Genomic DNA, 15,208 nt, shown 5'->3' on the forward strand with positions numbered 1-15,208 from the left:
CCATGTTATTTCTACAACTGCTAGAATATTTTACCAGAAGCTTCCAATATTAATACATTGCTAGGTATATGTCTGATTATCACAAAGATCACATGTCATTGTCTAGTAGGGTGACCAGACGTCCCGATTTTATCGGGACCGTCCCGATATTTCCTTGTTTGTCCCGCGTCCCGACCGACATGCGGTCGGGACAACCGGACAAACAAGGAAATGCCCCGAGCCTCGAGCCCGGAAGTGCTCGCGCCCCCCCCCTGCCCCGACTCCGCCCCCTCCTCTCCCGATTGGCTCCCTCCCCGAATCCCCGCCTCTTCCCCGGGCTCACCATTCCCCCTCCCTCCACAAGCGCTGGAGGGAGGCCCGGGAGAGGCAGGGGAAGCGCGGGGCCGGGGTGAGTAACAGTCCGGCCTGGCCCAGTGCAGGCAGGACTCGGGTGGTTGGGAGAGGAGGGGGGCGACCCGCGGGGCCAGGCGACGGGGGAGGAAGCGGCCATGGCGCTCGGCGGCTCTGGCGCCCCCGAACCCCCCGAGCCGGGGCCTGCAGCAGCGCGTACGCTGGGCCCAGCCCCTGGCTAGGCACGTCTGGGCTGCTGCCCAGCTGGTGCTATCCCGCGGTGGCCCCGGGGCGGAGGCATCGGCCGCCCAGCCCCGTTCGTTCCCCTGCGGGACGGGGGGGCTGGGGCCTGCTGCCCCCACTCCGGGGCCGCCGCGCGATAGCACCAGCTGGGCAGCAGCCCAGACACTGGCCAGGGGCTGGGCCCAGCGTGCGCGCTACTGGGTCCCCGCAGCAGGCCCCGGCTCGGGGGGTTCGGGGGCGCCAGAGCCGCAGCCGCGGAGCGCCATGGCCGCTTCCTCCCCCGCGGCAGTGGGAGCTGCAGCAGCGGCTGCTCCCGAGTCCTGCTGCCCGGGGGGGAGAACAACCGCCGCCTGGCCCCGCGGGCCGCCCCCCTCCTCTCCTTACCACCCGACTGAGTCCTGCCTGCTCGGGACCAGGCCGGACTCTTACTCACCCCGGCCCCCGCGCTTCCCCTGAGTCTCCCGGGCCTCCCTCCAGCACTTGCGGAGGAAGTTTTTTTTTTTTTTTTTTTTTTTTGGCCACGCCCCCCCACGTCACCCCCCCCGCGACGCCCCCCCCCCCCCCCCCCCCGCGTCCCGATATTTTTCTTTGGTGATCTGGTCACCCTATTGTCTAGTAGACACCACTTGCACAAGAGTTTTTCTTTATAGAATTTTTAGAACTGGTTAATTTTCTGACTTTTTTTTTCCCCAATCAGAAAAATTCTATCCATTGAAATCTAAATGTTCCGCAGGACCATGTGATTTTTAATGAAATTTTGTCTAAATAAAAATAGAAATGAAGCATTTAAATAAGATAACGACACTGATTATTTTTTTTCAAATTCTTTTATATTAAATAAAAAGTTAAAATGAAACAGTGTTTAGATTGAAATTTGACATTTCATTCAGATTTACAATGGGGGAGAAAACATGTAAAATGTTGTTGGAATTGCTCGTGGAACAAAATTTTCAGTTCCCAACCAGCTCTAATTGAAATAGCTCCAGTGTCATCCAATATTCACTAAAAGACCTTATAATATAGTCCAACATAAGTTACAATTATCTCTCATAAAACTGTATTTTTAAACACCTTGTTAAGGCCTTTTCTAAATTACTGAAATCTTCAAAAGTTTCCCACTCCTGCCCAGTGTCCACAACAACTGAACTCCAAAAGTACTAGCGATGGTTGGCGCAATAGTGGAAACTGAGTGCTCGATTCAAGCCCTCCCATCTTACCATATTCAAAGCCGAGGCTTGGAAGGAGAGAAAGAACCCAAATTACAAAGCACAATATTTTGACACATTTGGACTATTCTGTACTATTAAACCAACTTTATGATGGTGTGACTTCATTGACTTCAGTGGAATCCCAATGACATAAAAGAGAGTGAAGAGTCAAGAGCAGAATAACAGCACAACTACTTCTTCACCCTTTAAAAGGGTGCAGCTTGTGGCCCTGTACTCCCCCATTTTACTGGTGCCCGGTCCATGGGCTGGAGTAGGAAATGGAGACGCTTCAAGAAGTTTATTGCTACAGTCCTAGGGCCAAGTCCCTACACTGGCAAACAGTAGGAGTAAAGCTCCTATACTTACACAACTGGGCTTTATAACCTTAATCCATTTTTGGTTGGCTGGACTTAGTCTAAGTAGATGAAAAACAATAACCTACACAATTATATGTCATCCTTATTTTATATTAAACTCTAAGTATATCACTGCTGTATGGCAATTATGAAATTTCTAGTTGCAGTGCAGCGTAGGAAGCCATAAGAAGCTCGCCAAGAGGCAGTCTGAATTAAATACTGTGGTCCACATTTTTAGCAAATGAGGATGCAAACAACAAGGAGAAATAAGCAAAAAAAGATTTAAAGCTGAGCTGTTGCTAGGTGTTTAGTGTTAGTTAAATATGATACAGTTGGAGTCTGAAGCATGTGAGACAAAGTAACACTTGACTGCAAAATAATGTTTTGAGGATGGGAAGCCAGGGAAGTCTCCTCATTTACTAATGCCCTCCTCTGAGGCCACCAAAAAGAAACCCACACCTTTGTTTCCTGACTCTAAATGGTCAGTAAATTCCAATCCCAGCCAAGGTGCATACCTTTCTTTCCTTCCCCGCCTCCGCTCCCTTACAAACTAATCCCTGACTTGCAGTTAACAAGTATTACTCTATCACTGTTCACATACTTTAGACTCCAACTGTATCAGATTTATTAACTAATTCTAAATGCCTAGCAACTGCTCAGCTTTTAAACCAGCTTTATATGCACAGATTAATAAAACATTCTGTATAGTGGGGCATGACTCTAAGAAACATTAAGCCAAATTCATCCCTGATGTCACTGCATTGACTTCAACAGACTTACACCAGGGAATAAAATGGTCCTTTATATTTAAGCAAACTCAGAATTTATTGCAACCTGTGTCCTTACAATAACTGCTGTATTTTTAACTGTTAGAATCAGAAATACAATTTTAGAATGGCTTGAGCCTGAGTTTCCTGATTTCTGCCACTGTGCAAAGAGAAACTCCATGGGCATAAGGGATTACACTGGTATAAAACTAGGCGCCTGATACAAATTAGTGCCCCAATTCTCCTTTTTCTGACAGTGCATTTCTATGGGAATACAGTGATTGGAGCTAATGAACCAGTGGATTTTCAGATGTCGCATGAACCCGCCACAACCCAGAGGATCTGGGTTTTCAAGATGCTTTCAGAGCTCCACACTACCCCTTCTCCATTATAGTACTATTCTGATGGAAGGCATGAAACGAATAAAAAGAAGTTTAAAATAATTTGTGCTGACTATCTCAGTCACTCAGGTTATCTAGTCACTTGGCATATGGTTATTTCACTTTAAAATACTCCCAGATCTCCTTTAAAAGTCATGGTGGCCTTATTTGCCACTGGTTTGATCTTAGTGTAGCCATTTATACCTGTACAATGTGAGGTAGCTGATCAGAGTGGTAGCCTCTTTACACAGGTAGAAATGGTTGTAAATAACTATACAAGCTATAAAGGCACTGGAGAATTGGGCCTATGGCCTTGAGGGTTTGTGTCAAGGTGCCACTCTAGACGTTACTGGATATGAAAATTGCTTTAAAACTACCTGTGAGATTTTTGGCCACCAGAGAAAGCATGTGCTATGAATACAGCGAAGACTCATTGGACCAAATTCTGGCTTCTATGCATAATACAGATAAGCAGTATAAATAATGTGTTCAGTACTGATTCTGCCATCATCTCTTCCTTCTTGTTTGTGAAATCCATGTAAAGTCTAAAATGATTTTTAAACTTCAAAAAGGAGTTTTCATACCCAAACATATCCTCACCCATTAATATTCCTATACCATTGTGGTTTCTGAGTGTAAGTGTGTAAAAGATACATTGCATTTATGTAACAATTCATGTAGACTTGATACATTGTCTTGGACTTTGAGTTCCAAAGAAGATGGAGCTAGGCTGTTCTCAGTGGTAGCAGATGACAGAACAAGGAGCAGTGGTCTCAAGTTGCAGTGGAAGACATCTAGGTTGTATATTAGGAAAAACTAGTGCATTGGGAGAGTGGTGAAGCACTGGAATGGGTTACCTAGTGAGGTGGTGGAATCTCCATCCTTAGAGGTTTTTAAGGCCTGCCTTGACAAAGCCCTGACTTGGATGATTTAACTGGGGTTAGTCCTGCTTTGAGCAGAGGGTTGGACTAGATGACCTCCTGAGGTTTCTTCCAACCCTGATCTTCTATGAGTCTATGAATGGAAGGACTGGTGGGGCCGATCGCCTCATTAAATCAGAAATAGGCTGAGACACATCTTTGTTTGCCGTGGGTCCTGTGTGACTAGTGGGTTTCTGCCAGGACAGTTTCTGGCAAACAGAACCCGTCTCTTTCTCCCATTTGATGGTACATTGTATAAATGCTAGTGCATGGAGATAGGAATGTGCAGAGAGCGCATGGTAATGGCCAGTTTACAGCACATTGTGGTAAAATGGCTAAGGCGTTGTATTACAAAATGCATACTACTCTACCCTTCTGTTGCACTCTTTACTAGAGTGTCTCAAAGCAATTTACAAACATTAATGGATTACGAGACAAGATTTTTGGTTCTTATATTTTTCCCGATGCCTACAGAGAGGAGCCTGCTCATGTTCAGTGCAGCCTTTCTTACATAATAGCTTTGCATATTGCCCATTGACCTATACCCCAAACCTGATGGTTGGGATTTTCAATGACGCATAAGGGAGTTAGGCACCTAATTGCCATTGAATTCTCTTAGGCCCCTTTGAAAAGCCCAGGTGATGACTGGTGGTTCCTGTAGAGTCAGATCTTGCCAACCTGATGGGTACAGCCATGGCCATATCCAGTAGAGCTCTGCACTGGTGAACCATCCCCATGCTCAGACTTAACAGTGTTACTCATATTCTGTGTACACAAGGTACTACAAAACGCCACCCAATTACACACCTATTGCTCTGTGAAAGTCAAAGTTGACCCAAAGCAAATGAAAGGGACAAATCAACTAAGCATTACAACTTCAGAGTTCAAGACTGTGGGCCAGATTCTCAACTGATGTAACTTGGCATATATCCCCTGAAGTCAGTAGGGCTATACTGAGTTATACTAGAGGAGGATCCGGCCCAGCATATCCTTTGCTTCATACCAAGAGTTCAGTGTAGGCAAAATGTAGTAAAAGCTCATAGACTTTAAGGACAGAAGGGACCATCATAATCATCTAGTCTGACCTCCTACATTTAGATTTGCTTCTTCAACAAAATAAAAGGTGGGCCAAATTCTTCAACAGTGTGGGCCAAATTCTGCTCTATCACGTTGACCCAACAACAGTGAGGTCAATGACACTAGACTCAAGTGTGCTCCATGGCTGCAAGTTTCTTCCTAAGTAGGACACCTAATAAAATTGCTGGCCTGTACAATGATTATACCAGTGTAAAAAAGATAGAACAGTGTTTTAGTGCTCACTACTCTCTGGACAATAATCCATATTCTCCATTGTTTTTTTGATTAGCTATGGTAGCACATTTTAGCTTTGAGTCATTATCATTTGAGTTACCACACTTGCCTTAAGGCCCCTGTTCACTATTACAGCATTGGCACTATATCCCTGACTCATCTGAAGTCTGCAAGACAGCATCACCACCAAAATATGGATCAACCGTTCTAGTTATATTTTAGCCAACATGGTGACCTTCTCAGAAAGGTCCTAGTGGTTTTTTTTTTTTTTTTTTTTTTTCCCCTATTGAAGTCAATGGCAAATGATAGTCTTTTTTTCTCTGGCAAAAATCCCATTGAAGTTGTTGAGTCTGAAATTACACCAGGGATAAATCTTTTACTTCAGAAATAAATTTGGTCCAGTGGGAATTTTTATTCTGGCAAGATTTCTGCCCTGACCATGCTCCCATTAAAGTTAATGTTTTCTCACTCTTGATGGAAAAAGCAAACCACAGTAAATTATCTTTATTACATTTTGCATGTGCCCACATCTTGGTACAAACCCAGGGATGCATTTTTATACTACTTTGAGGTTTTTTCCCTGTCATTATCATTAGGCCGAGTCCTTTTGCAATCAGGGCCGGCTCCAGACACCAGCTTAACAAGCAGGTGCTTGGGGCGGCCAAGGGAGAGGGGCGGCACCTGCGGCAATTCGGGGGCGGCAGGTCCCTCACTCCCTCTAGGAGCGAAGGACCTGCCGCTGAACTGTCACTGGCAGCCCTTTTTTGCTTCGGGCGGCAGAAATGCTGGAGCCGGCCCTGTTTGCAATGCAAGTAGCTCCGTGACAAGAAATGAAAATGGAACACCTCCTTACAGATGCAGAAGAATAGATAAAATTTGCTTACAGAAACATACCAAACCCACATGTGACTCAGAGCTTGGCCTTCTGTATATTGATGACAGACATCCAAAGACCCATTCATTTTTACTCAGAGGTTAATTTAACCACTGTGTGAACCAGAAATGAGTTTCAGGATCACTCTCTGATATTAATTAGATTAATGGAAATCCAAAGTAACTGCTCTGATGTAAATGGAGTAACTTTTATACCAATGTGATTGATCTGAAATCAGCTCTCAAATGAGGGGAAAAAAATGAAGCATTTTGACAGGTTCAGACAGCTGTTTAATTTTGATTATCAAGAAAATCTCAGTGGGAGTTCTGTGACCTGATTTACTAGTTCTGCACACCTGGCTATTAATTGTATTGTACATCATTACCTTCATACTTTCATCACTACATGCTGCACAGTATTCTTTGGGACACAAGGCTCACTTGCAATCATCATCACTGTATTCTAAGTAATGCATTACTAAGATTTGGAACTGGCTTAATTTTGTTCTGCACAACTACAGGGACTTATGTTATTGATTCTATTGTCTACATACTCTACAAGTATGGAGGGCAAATATTCCTCGTCCTTGAGATATTATCACCCATATCCCTACAATGCAGAAGAAATGCAATGATCTTGTGTCAATCTTTGATTGTAGATTGGCTTTTACTAAAGAGCTTATCCAAAGAATTCATATGGGTAATATAAGAAAAATGAAACTGTTCCATTTCATATTCATTATACATAGGCGACACTGCAAAATATATCCACCCATGTACATAATCATTTTCATGTGCAAATATGTCTTGTGGGCACAATGCTACTTCACCGGAGCTGATTTCAACTGTTACTGCAGCAAAACTGGAGTAACGGTATGGTGAATCAGGCCCACTTTTTGAATGCAGCATATGCATCTGTGTCTAAACATACAGCAGATGTTGGATCTGATGCTACTTCTGTTAAAGACTAAGACAAAATTCCCATTGGCTTCTATGGGAGCAGGATCAGACCTAATATCTTTTAAAAAGCTTTCTTGGAAAAGGGTTAATCATTTGTGGCAGGACTGTGGCTTTTAAGCCATGCTCTTCACTATTGTAAGTACTGCAATTGGAATTCCTCCTGCAGCTCCCAAGCAGTATACACTACAGCACCGTCTCTATCACCCATTCAGTGAGTGTAGCATGTGTTTCCCTCCTACCTTCCTAGGTCTGAGTCAGGTACAGTCAGGCCCTTAAGTGGTCAACTTAAACAAGACTCACAAAGGATCACTTGGGCACCATTTTTAAAGACACAACATGTGGATATATGAACCCTTCAAAGGGAGAACCAAGTTAGTTCTTCTTTAACTTGCTCATTTCAATGGCCTAGACACCTTCAAAAGTGGTGGCTCTCTCCGGACCTCACATATGGCTGAAACATCTGCTTTCAAACTATTTTTATGCATGTAAGATGGCTTTTTATCAGATAACATGCATACCATTGAAGAGGAAGAACAGTCTTTTTGATAAAGCACATGACTGGGTTCTCTTCTGAACCATGCCACAAATTTGTAATGGGACCTTTGACAAGCTACTGAACTTCCCTGTCACTCACTCTTCTCATTTGTAAAATGGATCATAGTGCCCTAACTCACAGGGCTACTGTGGGCTGAACTCATTACTGTTGTTAAAGTGCTTTGGATTCCTCTGAAGAATATACTATATGCATGCAAAGTAGTAATATAAGAATATCCTCACAGTTGCAGTGTGGGTACAAGAATTGCTTCACTTTGTAGTTTACACTCTTGCATCCCAAAAGTGAGTGTTAAAATTATTCTGTTTATATTCATGAAAAAATTGTTCCCCTAAAAACTATTTATGCATGATTAATGCAGAAATATGTATTAACATACCTTCATGAATAATCAATGTGTGCACATTAGTCTGAATACTTGGAAATAAAGAATATGCAGAATTAAGGACTCAATTTCAAGATGGAATTAGTAGAAACTGAGGTTTTCGGTTTAAGAAATTTTGTAAAATCAGATTAATAGGTTTTTATATTGCTGTGTTTCTTTAGAGTGAACCCTGTGAAATCCATATAACTGGAATTGAAGCTATGCATTTTATTAACCTTTATGTATAAAACGAGTCCCTTTCCTTTTTCATAAAGGACTGTGGCAGCAAATTCTTTGCAATATTCAAACAATAGAATCTCTAACACTAATACACACTTGACAGACTCTCAGTCAAAGGTAATGCAGGTCCAAAATACTTTAATACTTTCACTTTAATACAATTCAGGAACTTTGTTAGAACTTTTGGGAAGCTGAGCTTTCTTTCCTGTCAATCTAGGCCTTATAGGTGTCACAGGAGAAAAGCTAACCAAATGTCCTTGAGGTAGAAGATTTCCTCCCCTAAATTAACGTATGACTTTCTATTGGGGCAGCTCTGAGGCTTTAACTAAATGCAAACCTACGACCATGTACTGGCATTGTGACTAAGGCCTGGTCTACATTACACGGTTAGATTGATGTAAGCTATCTTGTCTCAACCTAATGGTGAAAGTGTCTTCACTTAAATTTGGCTCCTGCTGATATAAGTGCCTCACTATGCTCATCTAGTAATACCACCTCCCTGAGTGGTGTAGAGTCAAGGGTGATGTAATGAGGTGGACACAATGACAGTGTGGACACTGCATTGCTTACACAGACTGTTACTGGCTTTCTGGACCTATCCCAATATGCCCCATACTGACAATACAATTGATACAAGCACTCCTGGTAAGGACACTCACTGCTGACAAAAACAATTTAATAACTGCTGTGGCTGTATGCTGATGTAAGATAGGTCAACATAAGTTTGTAGTGTAGACATGGCCTGAGTCTTCCCTCTCATTTTGTTTCTCCTTCTGAAATCACACCCTGCGATACTCATGAGGCACATTTACTGGCCTTTCATTTTCTGCTCAGATAAACCATAAAAGCAAGTTGGCATTCTAGATTCAATCTAAACTAGTTTAAATACAAACTAAAATGCTCTGTGACACTTAATTGGAGACAGTCACATTATATAAATAACCCTAATACTAATGCCAAGTTTTCTACAGCACTCTTCAGTTTTAGATCTCAAGGAAGTTTTAAAAAGAGGTCAATTATCCTCATTTAACCACTGGGGAAACCAAGGCAGGGGGAGGGACTTGACTGCTCCATGGTCACCTAATAATAGGTCAGTTGCAGACCCATGAATTAAACCCAGGTCTTCTGAATCCCATCCCACTAATGAAGATCAGGAAACATAAATCCTCAAACCCTTCAAGTGGTGTGGATATTGGGATGGCTAGAGCAAGCTACACATGAAATGAAGACATTAAGTGCTCCAGGAACTTAACTCGTACAATGAATTGATTCAATTTTAAGATGAACTCAGATCCCAAATTCAGATATAAACTTCCTCAGTTTGGAGTTGATCTGATCCGATCCGGGATCTTATTTTGGAGGGGGTGCGGGTAGGAGGGAGAAGAAAGAGTATTTAAAATGTCCTTTACTCTCCCTCAGACCCCATTTATGCGGTTGCTGAACTATAGGGATACCCCAGCCACGCACCCCTTCCCCTGGCCATCCTTCCTGAATGCGCCCCAGGAAGGGACTAGGGGTGCCACAGGAGCTCTGCCCCACCCGCGCAATCCTCTCCCCTGGGGGCAATCCGGCAGGGCTAAGCCGGCTTTAGGATCGTTTTGTGCCAGTGGCGCGGTGGATCAAGGCCGTAGGGTTTAACCGCCTCTCCACAGGGGAGGCTTCCATCGCAGGGGACCAACGCCGGGCTGCTTCGTGCAGGGGCCCCGGGGCAAGTCCGTGAGGGGGAGCTGGGCAGGGGCTGGGGGCGCATTGCCCAGCCTGGAAAGGCTCCATGTCGTGGGTCGTGTGAATTGCACATTGCCAGCTCGGGTGGGGGTGTAGTCCGATTCCCCCACGTGCCCCCTCTGCAGACACACACCAGCCATTTCCTTTTGTTCCCCGCGCTCCTGGCCACTTGCCAGCTGGGCGTGCGGGGAGAGGAGCGCGCCGCGGGGGGGTCTCTGTGTGGCCAGTGGCTGCGGGCACGGGCCGGAGTGGCCGGACCAGGTGTGGGTGCGCCAGGAGGTGGGGGGGGGGGGAGCCGCTGCCTGCGCGGACTGAGCGGGTCCCGCTGCAGCCGGGTGCGCCCCCAGCCCTTCCCTGCCCGCACAATGGGAGGGAGCGAGCACAGCGCGGCGGCGGCCGGGAGCTGCCGAGGTTGCCCCGCTCCCTCCTTCCCAGCCGCTTTTTGGGCTCCATCGGCTCGCCAAGCGCCGCGGGGCTGGCCCCTTCACTCACCATGGTGCGGACGAGAGGGGTGCGGTGGCCAGGCGGGCGCTGTGGAGGGCGAGAGAAGCAATGCGCTGTCCAGGGTATCCAGCTCCCTGCCGCCCGCAGCTCGCTCCGCGCTCTCACTCAGCTCCTTCTCTGCCTTGTCTTCCCCCTCCCTCCAGCTTAAGCAGAGCCCTGGCCTCTACATGCTCCCTCCCCCTCCCCCTGCAGCCGGGAGCTGGTGACTTCAGAGGGGAGGCGGATCCGGGGAACGTTCTTTCCCACCCCCCTCGCAGGCGCTGGCTGGTCAGGCAGGTGCACAAGCAGAAGAGGGTGGCTGGCTATTGTGGCTGCTTAGGACAGCTCCTGGCAGCAGCAGCGTGCACGGAAGCATCCCCTTAAACGTGGTCAGCTGCGTAGTCCTTCCAAGCCTGCTAGCCGGTGACCTTTGACTGATAACAGCCTGTCTCGTGTACGCTCTTTAGCCCCGGGAATTCTCCTGTGTCTGCAGGGGGCTAATGCCTAAAGTGACTAGAAAGCAACTACAGGTGTGTGGTTGGGCGTGGGTGTCTTTAGGTGGCAGGTGACCACAAACAGGCAGCACAGCAGGGCTATGCAAGTCTAGCGTGAAGGAAAGAATATTGTGGCTGCTGAGATCTGAGGAACAAAACACAGGTACTGCGCAGTCTTATCTGTGCTGCAGTTTTTACTACAGCAAGCAGATTTCTACAACGACAGAGGGGAAATGTCACAAGCCAGCAGAAACAAACGTGTCAAGCGTGAAGAGAAAAGAATAAGAAAGATAATAATTTTGCTACCATTCGTTACTCCTTGCCTGCGATCAGCTCCTGTATTCAAAAGCAAGAAAGTGTCACGGCTGGAAAGGTGCGGTAAGAAACAAGACCAAGTACTTTCTCCTGTTCAGAAAACTACTTGAGGTGGCGGAGAGGAGAGAAAATGTGTGAGGCTTCAAGAAATTAAAGAGTGAAAGTAAATAGCTGAAGGAAAAATAATGCAGAAGTCCAGCAGGAAAAGGAGCCACGGTTGGTTGGATGGTGTCAAATCAGTTCCCTGTGAACAAGTTTCTGCCTCACAAAAACCATCAGCATTAATGTCATCCTTGTCCTCAGGAGGTCAAGGACTAAAAAGATAGGAAGAGTGAGCTACCTTCCTGAATCTAATGGTGGTCCCTCCAAATCAGGATTGAGACACTAGTGGGCAGTTGGGGAACAAAGAGGGGAGGTAGTACTCCTGCTGCTTGTGCTGTATCTGTTCCCTGAGAGGACTTCAGTCTGCATGACTGTCAGTCCAGCACTTTAAAGATCTCAGAGGATATTCAAAATACTCCTGTGATGGGCTCAACCTACCTGAGATCACATCTCCTTCTTGAACAATGATCTTCCTGACAGCTACATTCCACTGGAAAAAGGAAACTGACAAAGGAGGCTTCTGAGTGTGGGAGACAGTGACCAATTGGGTAGCTGGGGAGGATGGATAGTACAGGTGGAAAGAAGGAAATCTCAATTTCATGATACTTTGCCCCTGGAATGTAGCATGTAACAAAATGTCAGTTCAGGAAGAAGATGGGGGAGGGTGGAGTGAGGTGGGGAGAAACCAGGATACTTAGACCTGTGAAGGAATTGGGATTTCTGTTTTTGTGGGATATTCCCATTTCAAACTTTGTTTCCATCTGGAATCAGAATGAAATTAAATCTTGAGATTTCCCACACGATTTAAAATTCTAAATTTTTGTCACCAGAAATATTTTGTTTTGATTTTGACTTTAAGGTTTAAAATTGTTTAATGTAAAACAAAATACATTTCAAAACATAAGTGAGTTTGAAAATGAAAAATCTAAATAGTGTTCTGAAAATGCTAGAAAGAAATATTTTGTGATTATTGAAATGCTTCATTGATTTTATTTTTGAAACAAAATTGTATTGACAGTGACATTCCTGCAGAAAGTTTTGACCTTTGACAAAATAGTGTTTGCTGACAAGGGGAAAAATGTTTTGTCTGAAAACTTTTGACCAGCTCTCAGGGATTTTCTTTTTTTATTATTATTTGTTTGTCTTTTGCTTTTGTCTTTTGCTTTTGGTGGTGTGCACACAACAGAATGAAGCTCCATAATTAAGGTGTATTTGAAGTATATATGTTCATACCGTTATCCAAAGCAAGAACCTACCTGATCATTTCCCCAAAATGAAAACCAACTGTTTTAAACTGCAAAGATTTTGGGGGATGGGTTTGTTACTGCTTCACTCCATAGTTCCTGCTGCAACCACATCCAGAGATATGACAATTGTACTGGGAGCGGTTCTCTTCACAATATTGGCTACCTGTCCAGAAATGGGAAGTGCTAGTTATCTCACACAAAGACCTGTGCTTATGTGACTTCCAGCCCAGCTTTGCAAACTCAAGTAGTTTGTTTAACCAGCCATGCTCTTGAATGCTCTCTATACTGAGCCAACTTTTTGAGGTTCACCCTCAATATCTTCATTTTATTAATCTTCACTTTAGATTATTCACTTGATTCCTGATGAGTTACTAAATGCAGAGAGAACAGGAGTACTTGTGGCACCTTAGAGACTAACAAATTTATTAGAGCATAAGCTTTTGTGGACTACAGCCCACTTCTTCAGATGCATATCAAGTGGGCTGTAGTCCACGAAAGCTTATGCTCTAATAAATTTGTTAGTCTCTAAGGTGCCACAAGTACTCCTGTTCTTTTTGCGGATACAGACTAACACGGCTGCTACTCTGAAACCTGTTTAAATGCAGAGGTTATTATTGCACTGTAGAAAGGAGATAAATGGTCACTTCTGGACAACTGTTTTGGTCACAAAGAAATGGCCACATAAGCAAAAAATTGGCCTTTTCATTCCATAATGTTACTGCTTTGGTTCTTCTGTTGGAGGTGGATTGCCCCAGGGTAAGTGGAAGATGACTGACAAAAAGCGCCATACTAACCACTGAATGTGATTCAGCTACATGTGCTAGAGATGGGCCTGAGCCACAAAGTTCTGATCCAGATCCCAATTTCCCCATAATTCAGAGGTTCTGGTGTTCCAGTTTAATCTCAGTATTTTTAATAGAATATAGCCATATCCAATTTGCTATATGAAGAAGTATCATTTCTAATTCCTTGACTTGCTTGTGGCTGAAACATAATTATTAATGTTCATTAACATGGTGGGTTTTTTGACTTCCAATAATGGCTTGATTTTTGTTTTAAATCAGTAATATCTCAGATTAATTAATCACACTTTCATAGCAAACATAATTGAAATTGCCCTTTAATTGAAAGAGTAATAGAAGTTACTGTCACTTTTAAAAGTTGAATAAGGAGTTGGATGCTTTTTTTTTTTTTAAAGTACCAATCTCTTAAAATATAAAAAGCTCCCCTAAGTGTACATTTATTTTAAATGTAATCCCAGTCAAGCATGTATTTTACGTAACTAGTCCAAGATTCGGTATTCTAAAAGTTACTGGGTCAAAGTTTGCTCTCACTTAAAATTTAAACCTAAACTAATTCTATTGAAATTGATGGAGTTACTCCACTATAAATTTAGAGTAATTGAAAGTAGAAATTGGTCCACTAAAGATATAAATTTAAAGAAGGATGTGCTGAGTATGTTCATGATACCTGTGTTGCTGTTCTCCTTCCAGCAAGACTTCAAGAGAATTATAACCACCCACGGACAAACACCCTCTTATTTCAGCACAAACAACAAGGAGTCTGGTGGCACCTTAAAGACTAACAGATTTATTAGGGCATAAACTTTCATGGGTAAAAACCTCACTTCTTCAGATGCATAGAGTGAAAGTTACAGATGCAGGCATTATATACTGACACATGGAGAGAAGCACACTGGCCCTGGTGGAAGACAAAGTTTTTCTGAATGTTTTATGTTTTCATGTAGCCTTTGGTGAACATTGGTTCTAATAGTTGCATGGCTGGCCTGAGCAGGACTGCATTACCCACATTCTTTAATACAGGACTGCTTTCTAACCAGAGGGCCTGCTGGCCAAACAGTCTGTGAGAGTCTAGGACCATTGTGCCAAATAAAGCAAGATGTATTTTTTTGAAATGATACCAGTGTAACCCCAGACTGTTTAGTCTTAGGCTTTGTCTACACTGGCACTTTAACCGTTAAAACTTTTGTTGCTCAGCAGTGTGAAAAAACACCCCCTGAATGACAAAAGTTTTAAGGATGAAAAGCGCCGAGCACTTTGTTGGTGGGAGCCATGCTCCTGGCAATGAAGCTACCTCCCCTCGTTGGAGTTGGTTTTATTTTGTTGCTGGGAGAGCTCTCTCCCAATGATAAAGAGCGGCTACATAACACACCTTACAATGGTGCAGCTGCAGTGGCATAGCCGTGCCATTGTAAGGTGCGCAGTGTAGCCATAGCCTCATATCTCAAAACCCTATGTGCTATATGTATTGGTACACTTGTGCACATACTAGGAGTTCCACTCTGCTTTTCTGAATCCTACAGATAACACAAAATAG

The 15,208-nt window shown here is 44.1% G+C and overlaps 1 protein-coding gene and 1 long non-coding RNA gene across 3 annotated transcripts in view; one reads left to right on the forward strand and one right to left on the reverse strand.

The window, feature by feature from the left end:
• The window catches only part of ELOVL2 (ELOVL fatty acid elongase 2), a 98,560-nt gene extending 87,651 nt beyond the window's left edge, over window positions 1–10,909 (reverse strand). The window contains exon 1 of one of the 2 annotated variants that reach the window (XM_065584957.1): window positions 10,723–10,909. In XM_065584957.1, the coding sequence (XP_065441029.1) occupies window positions 10,723–10,725 (3 nt within the window). In that variant the 5' untranslated portion in view covers window positions 10,726–10,909. The remainder of the gene's footprint in view (window positions 1–10,722) is intronic. The other variant, XM_065584956.1, reaches the window with a different exon arrangement.
• LOC135981630 (uncharacterized) overlaps window positions 1–15,208 on the forward strand; it is a 40,155-nt gene that overhangs the window by 11,487 nt on the left and 13,460 nt on the right. The gene's annotated exons all lie outside the window — the stretch shown is intronic.

Source organism: Chrysemys picta, chromosome 2 (genome assembly GCF_011386835.1).
Source record: "Chrysemys picta bellii isolate R12L10 chromosome 2, ASM1138683v2, whole genome shotgun sequence".
Classification (NCBI taxonomy): Eukaryota; Metazoa; Chordata; order Testudines; family Emydidae; genus Chrysemys; species Chrysemys picta.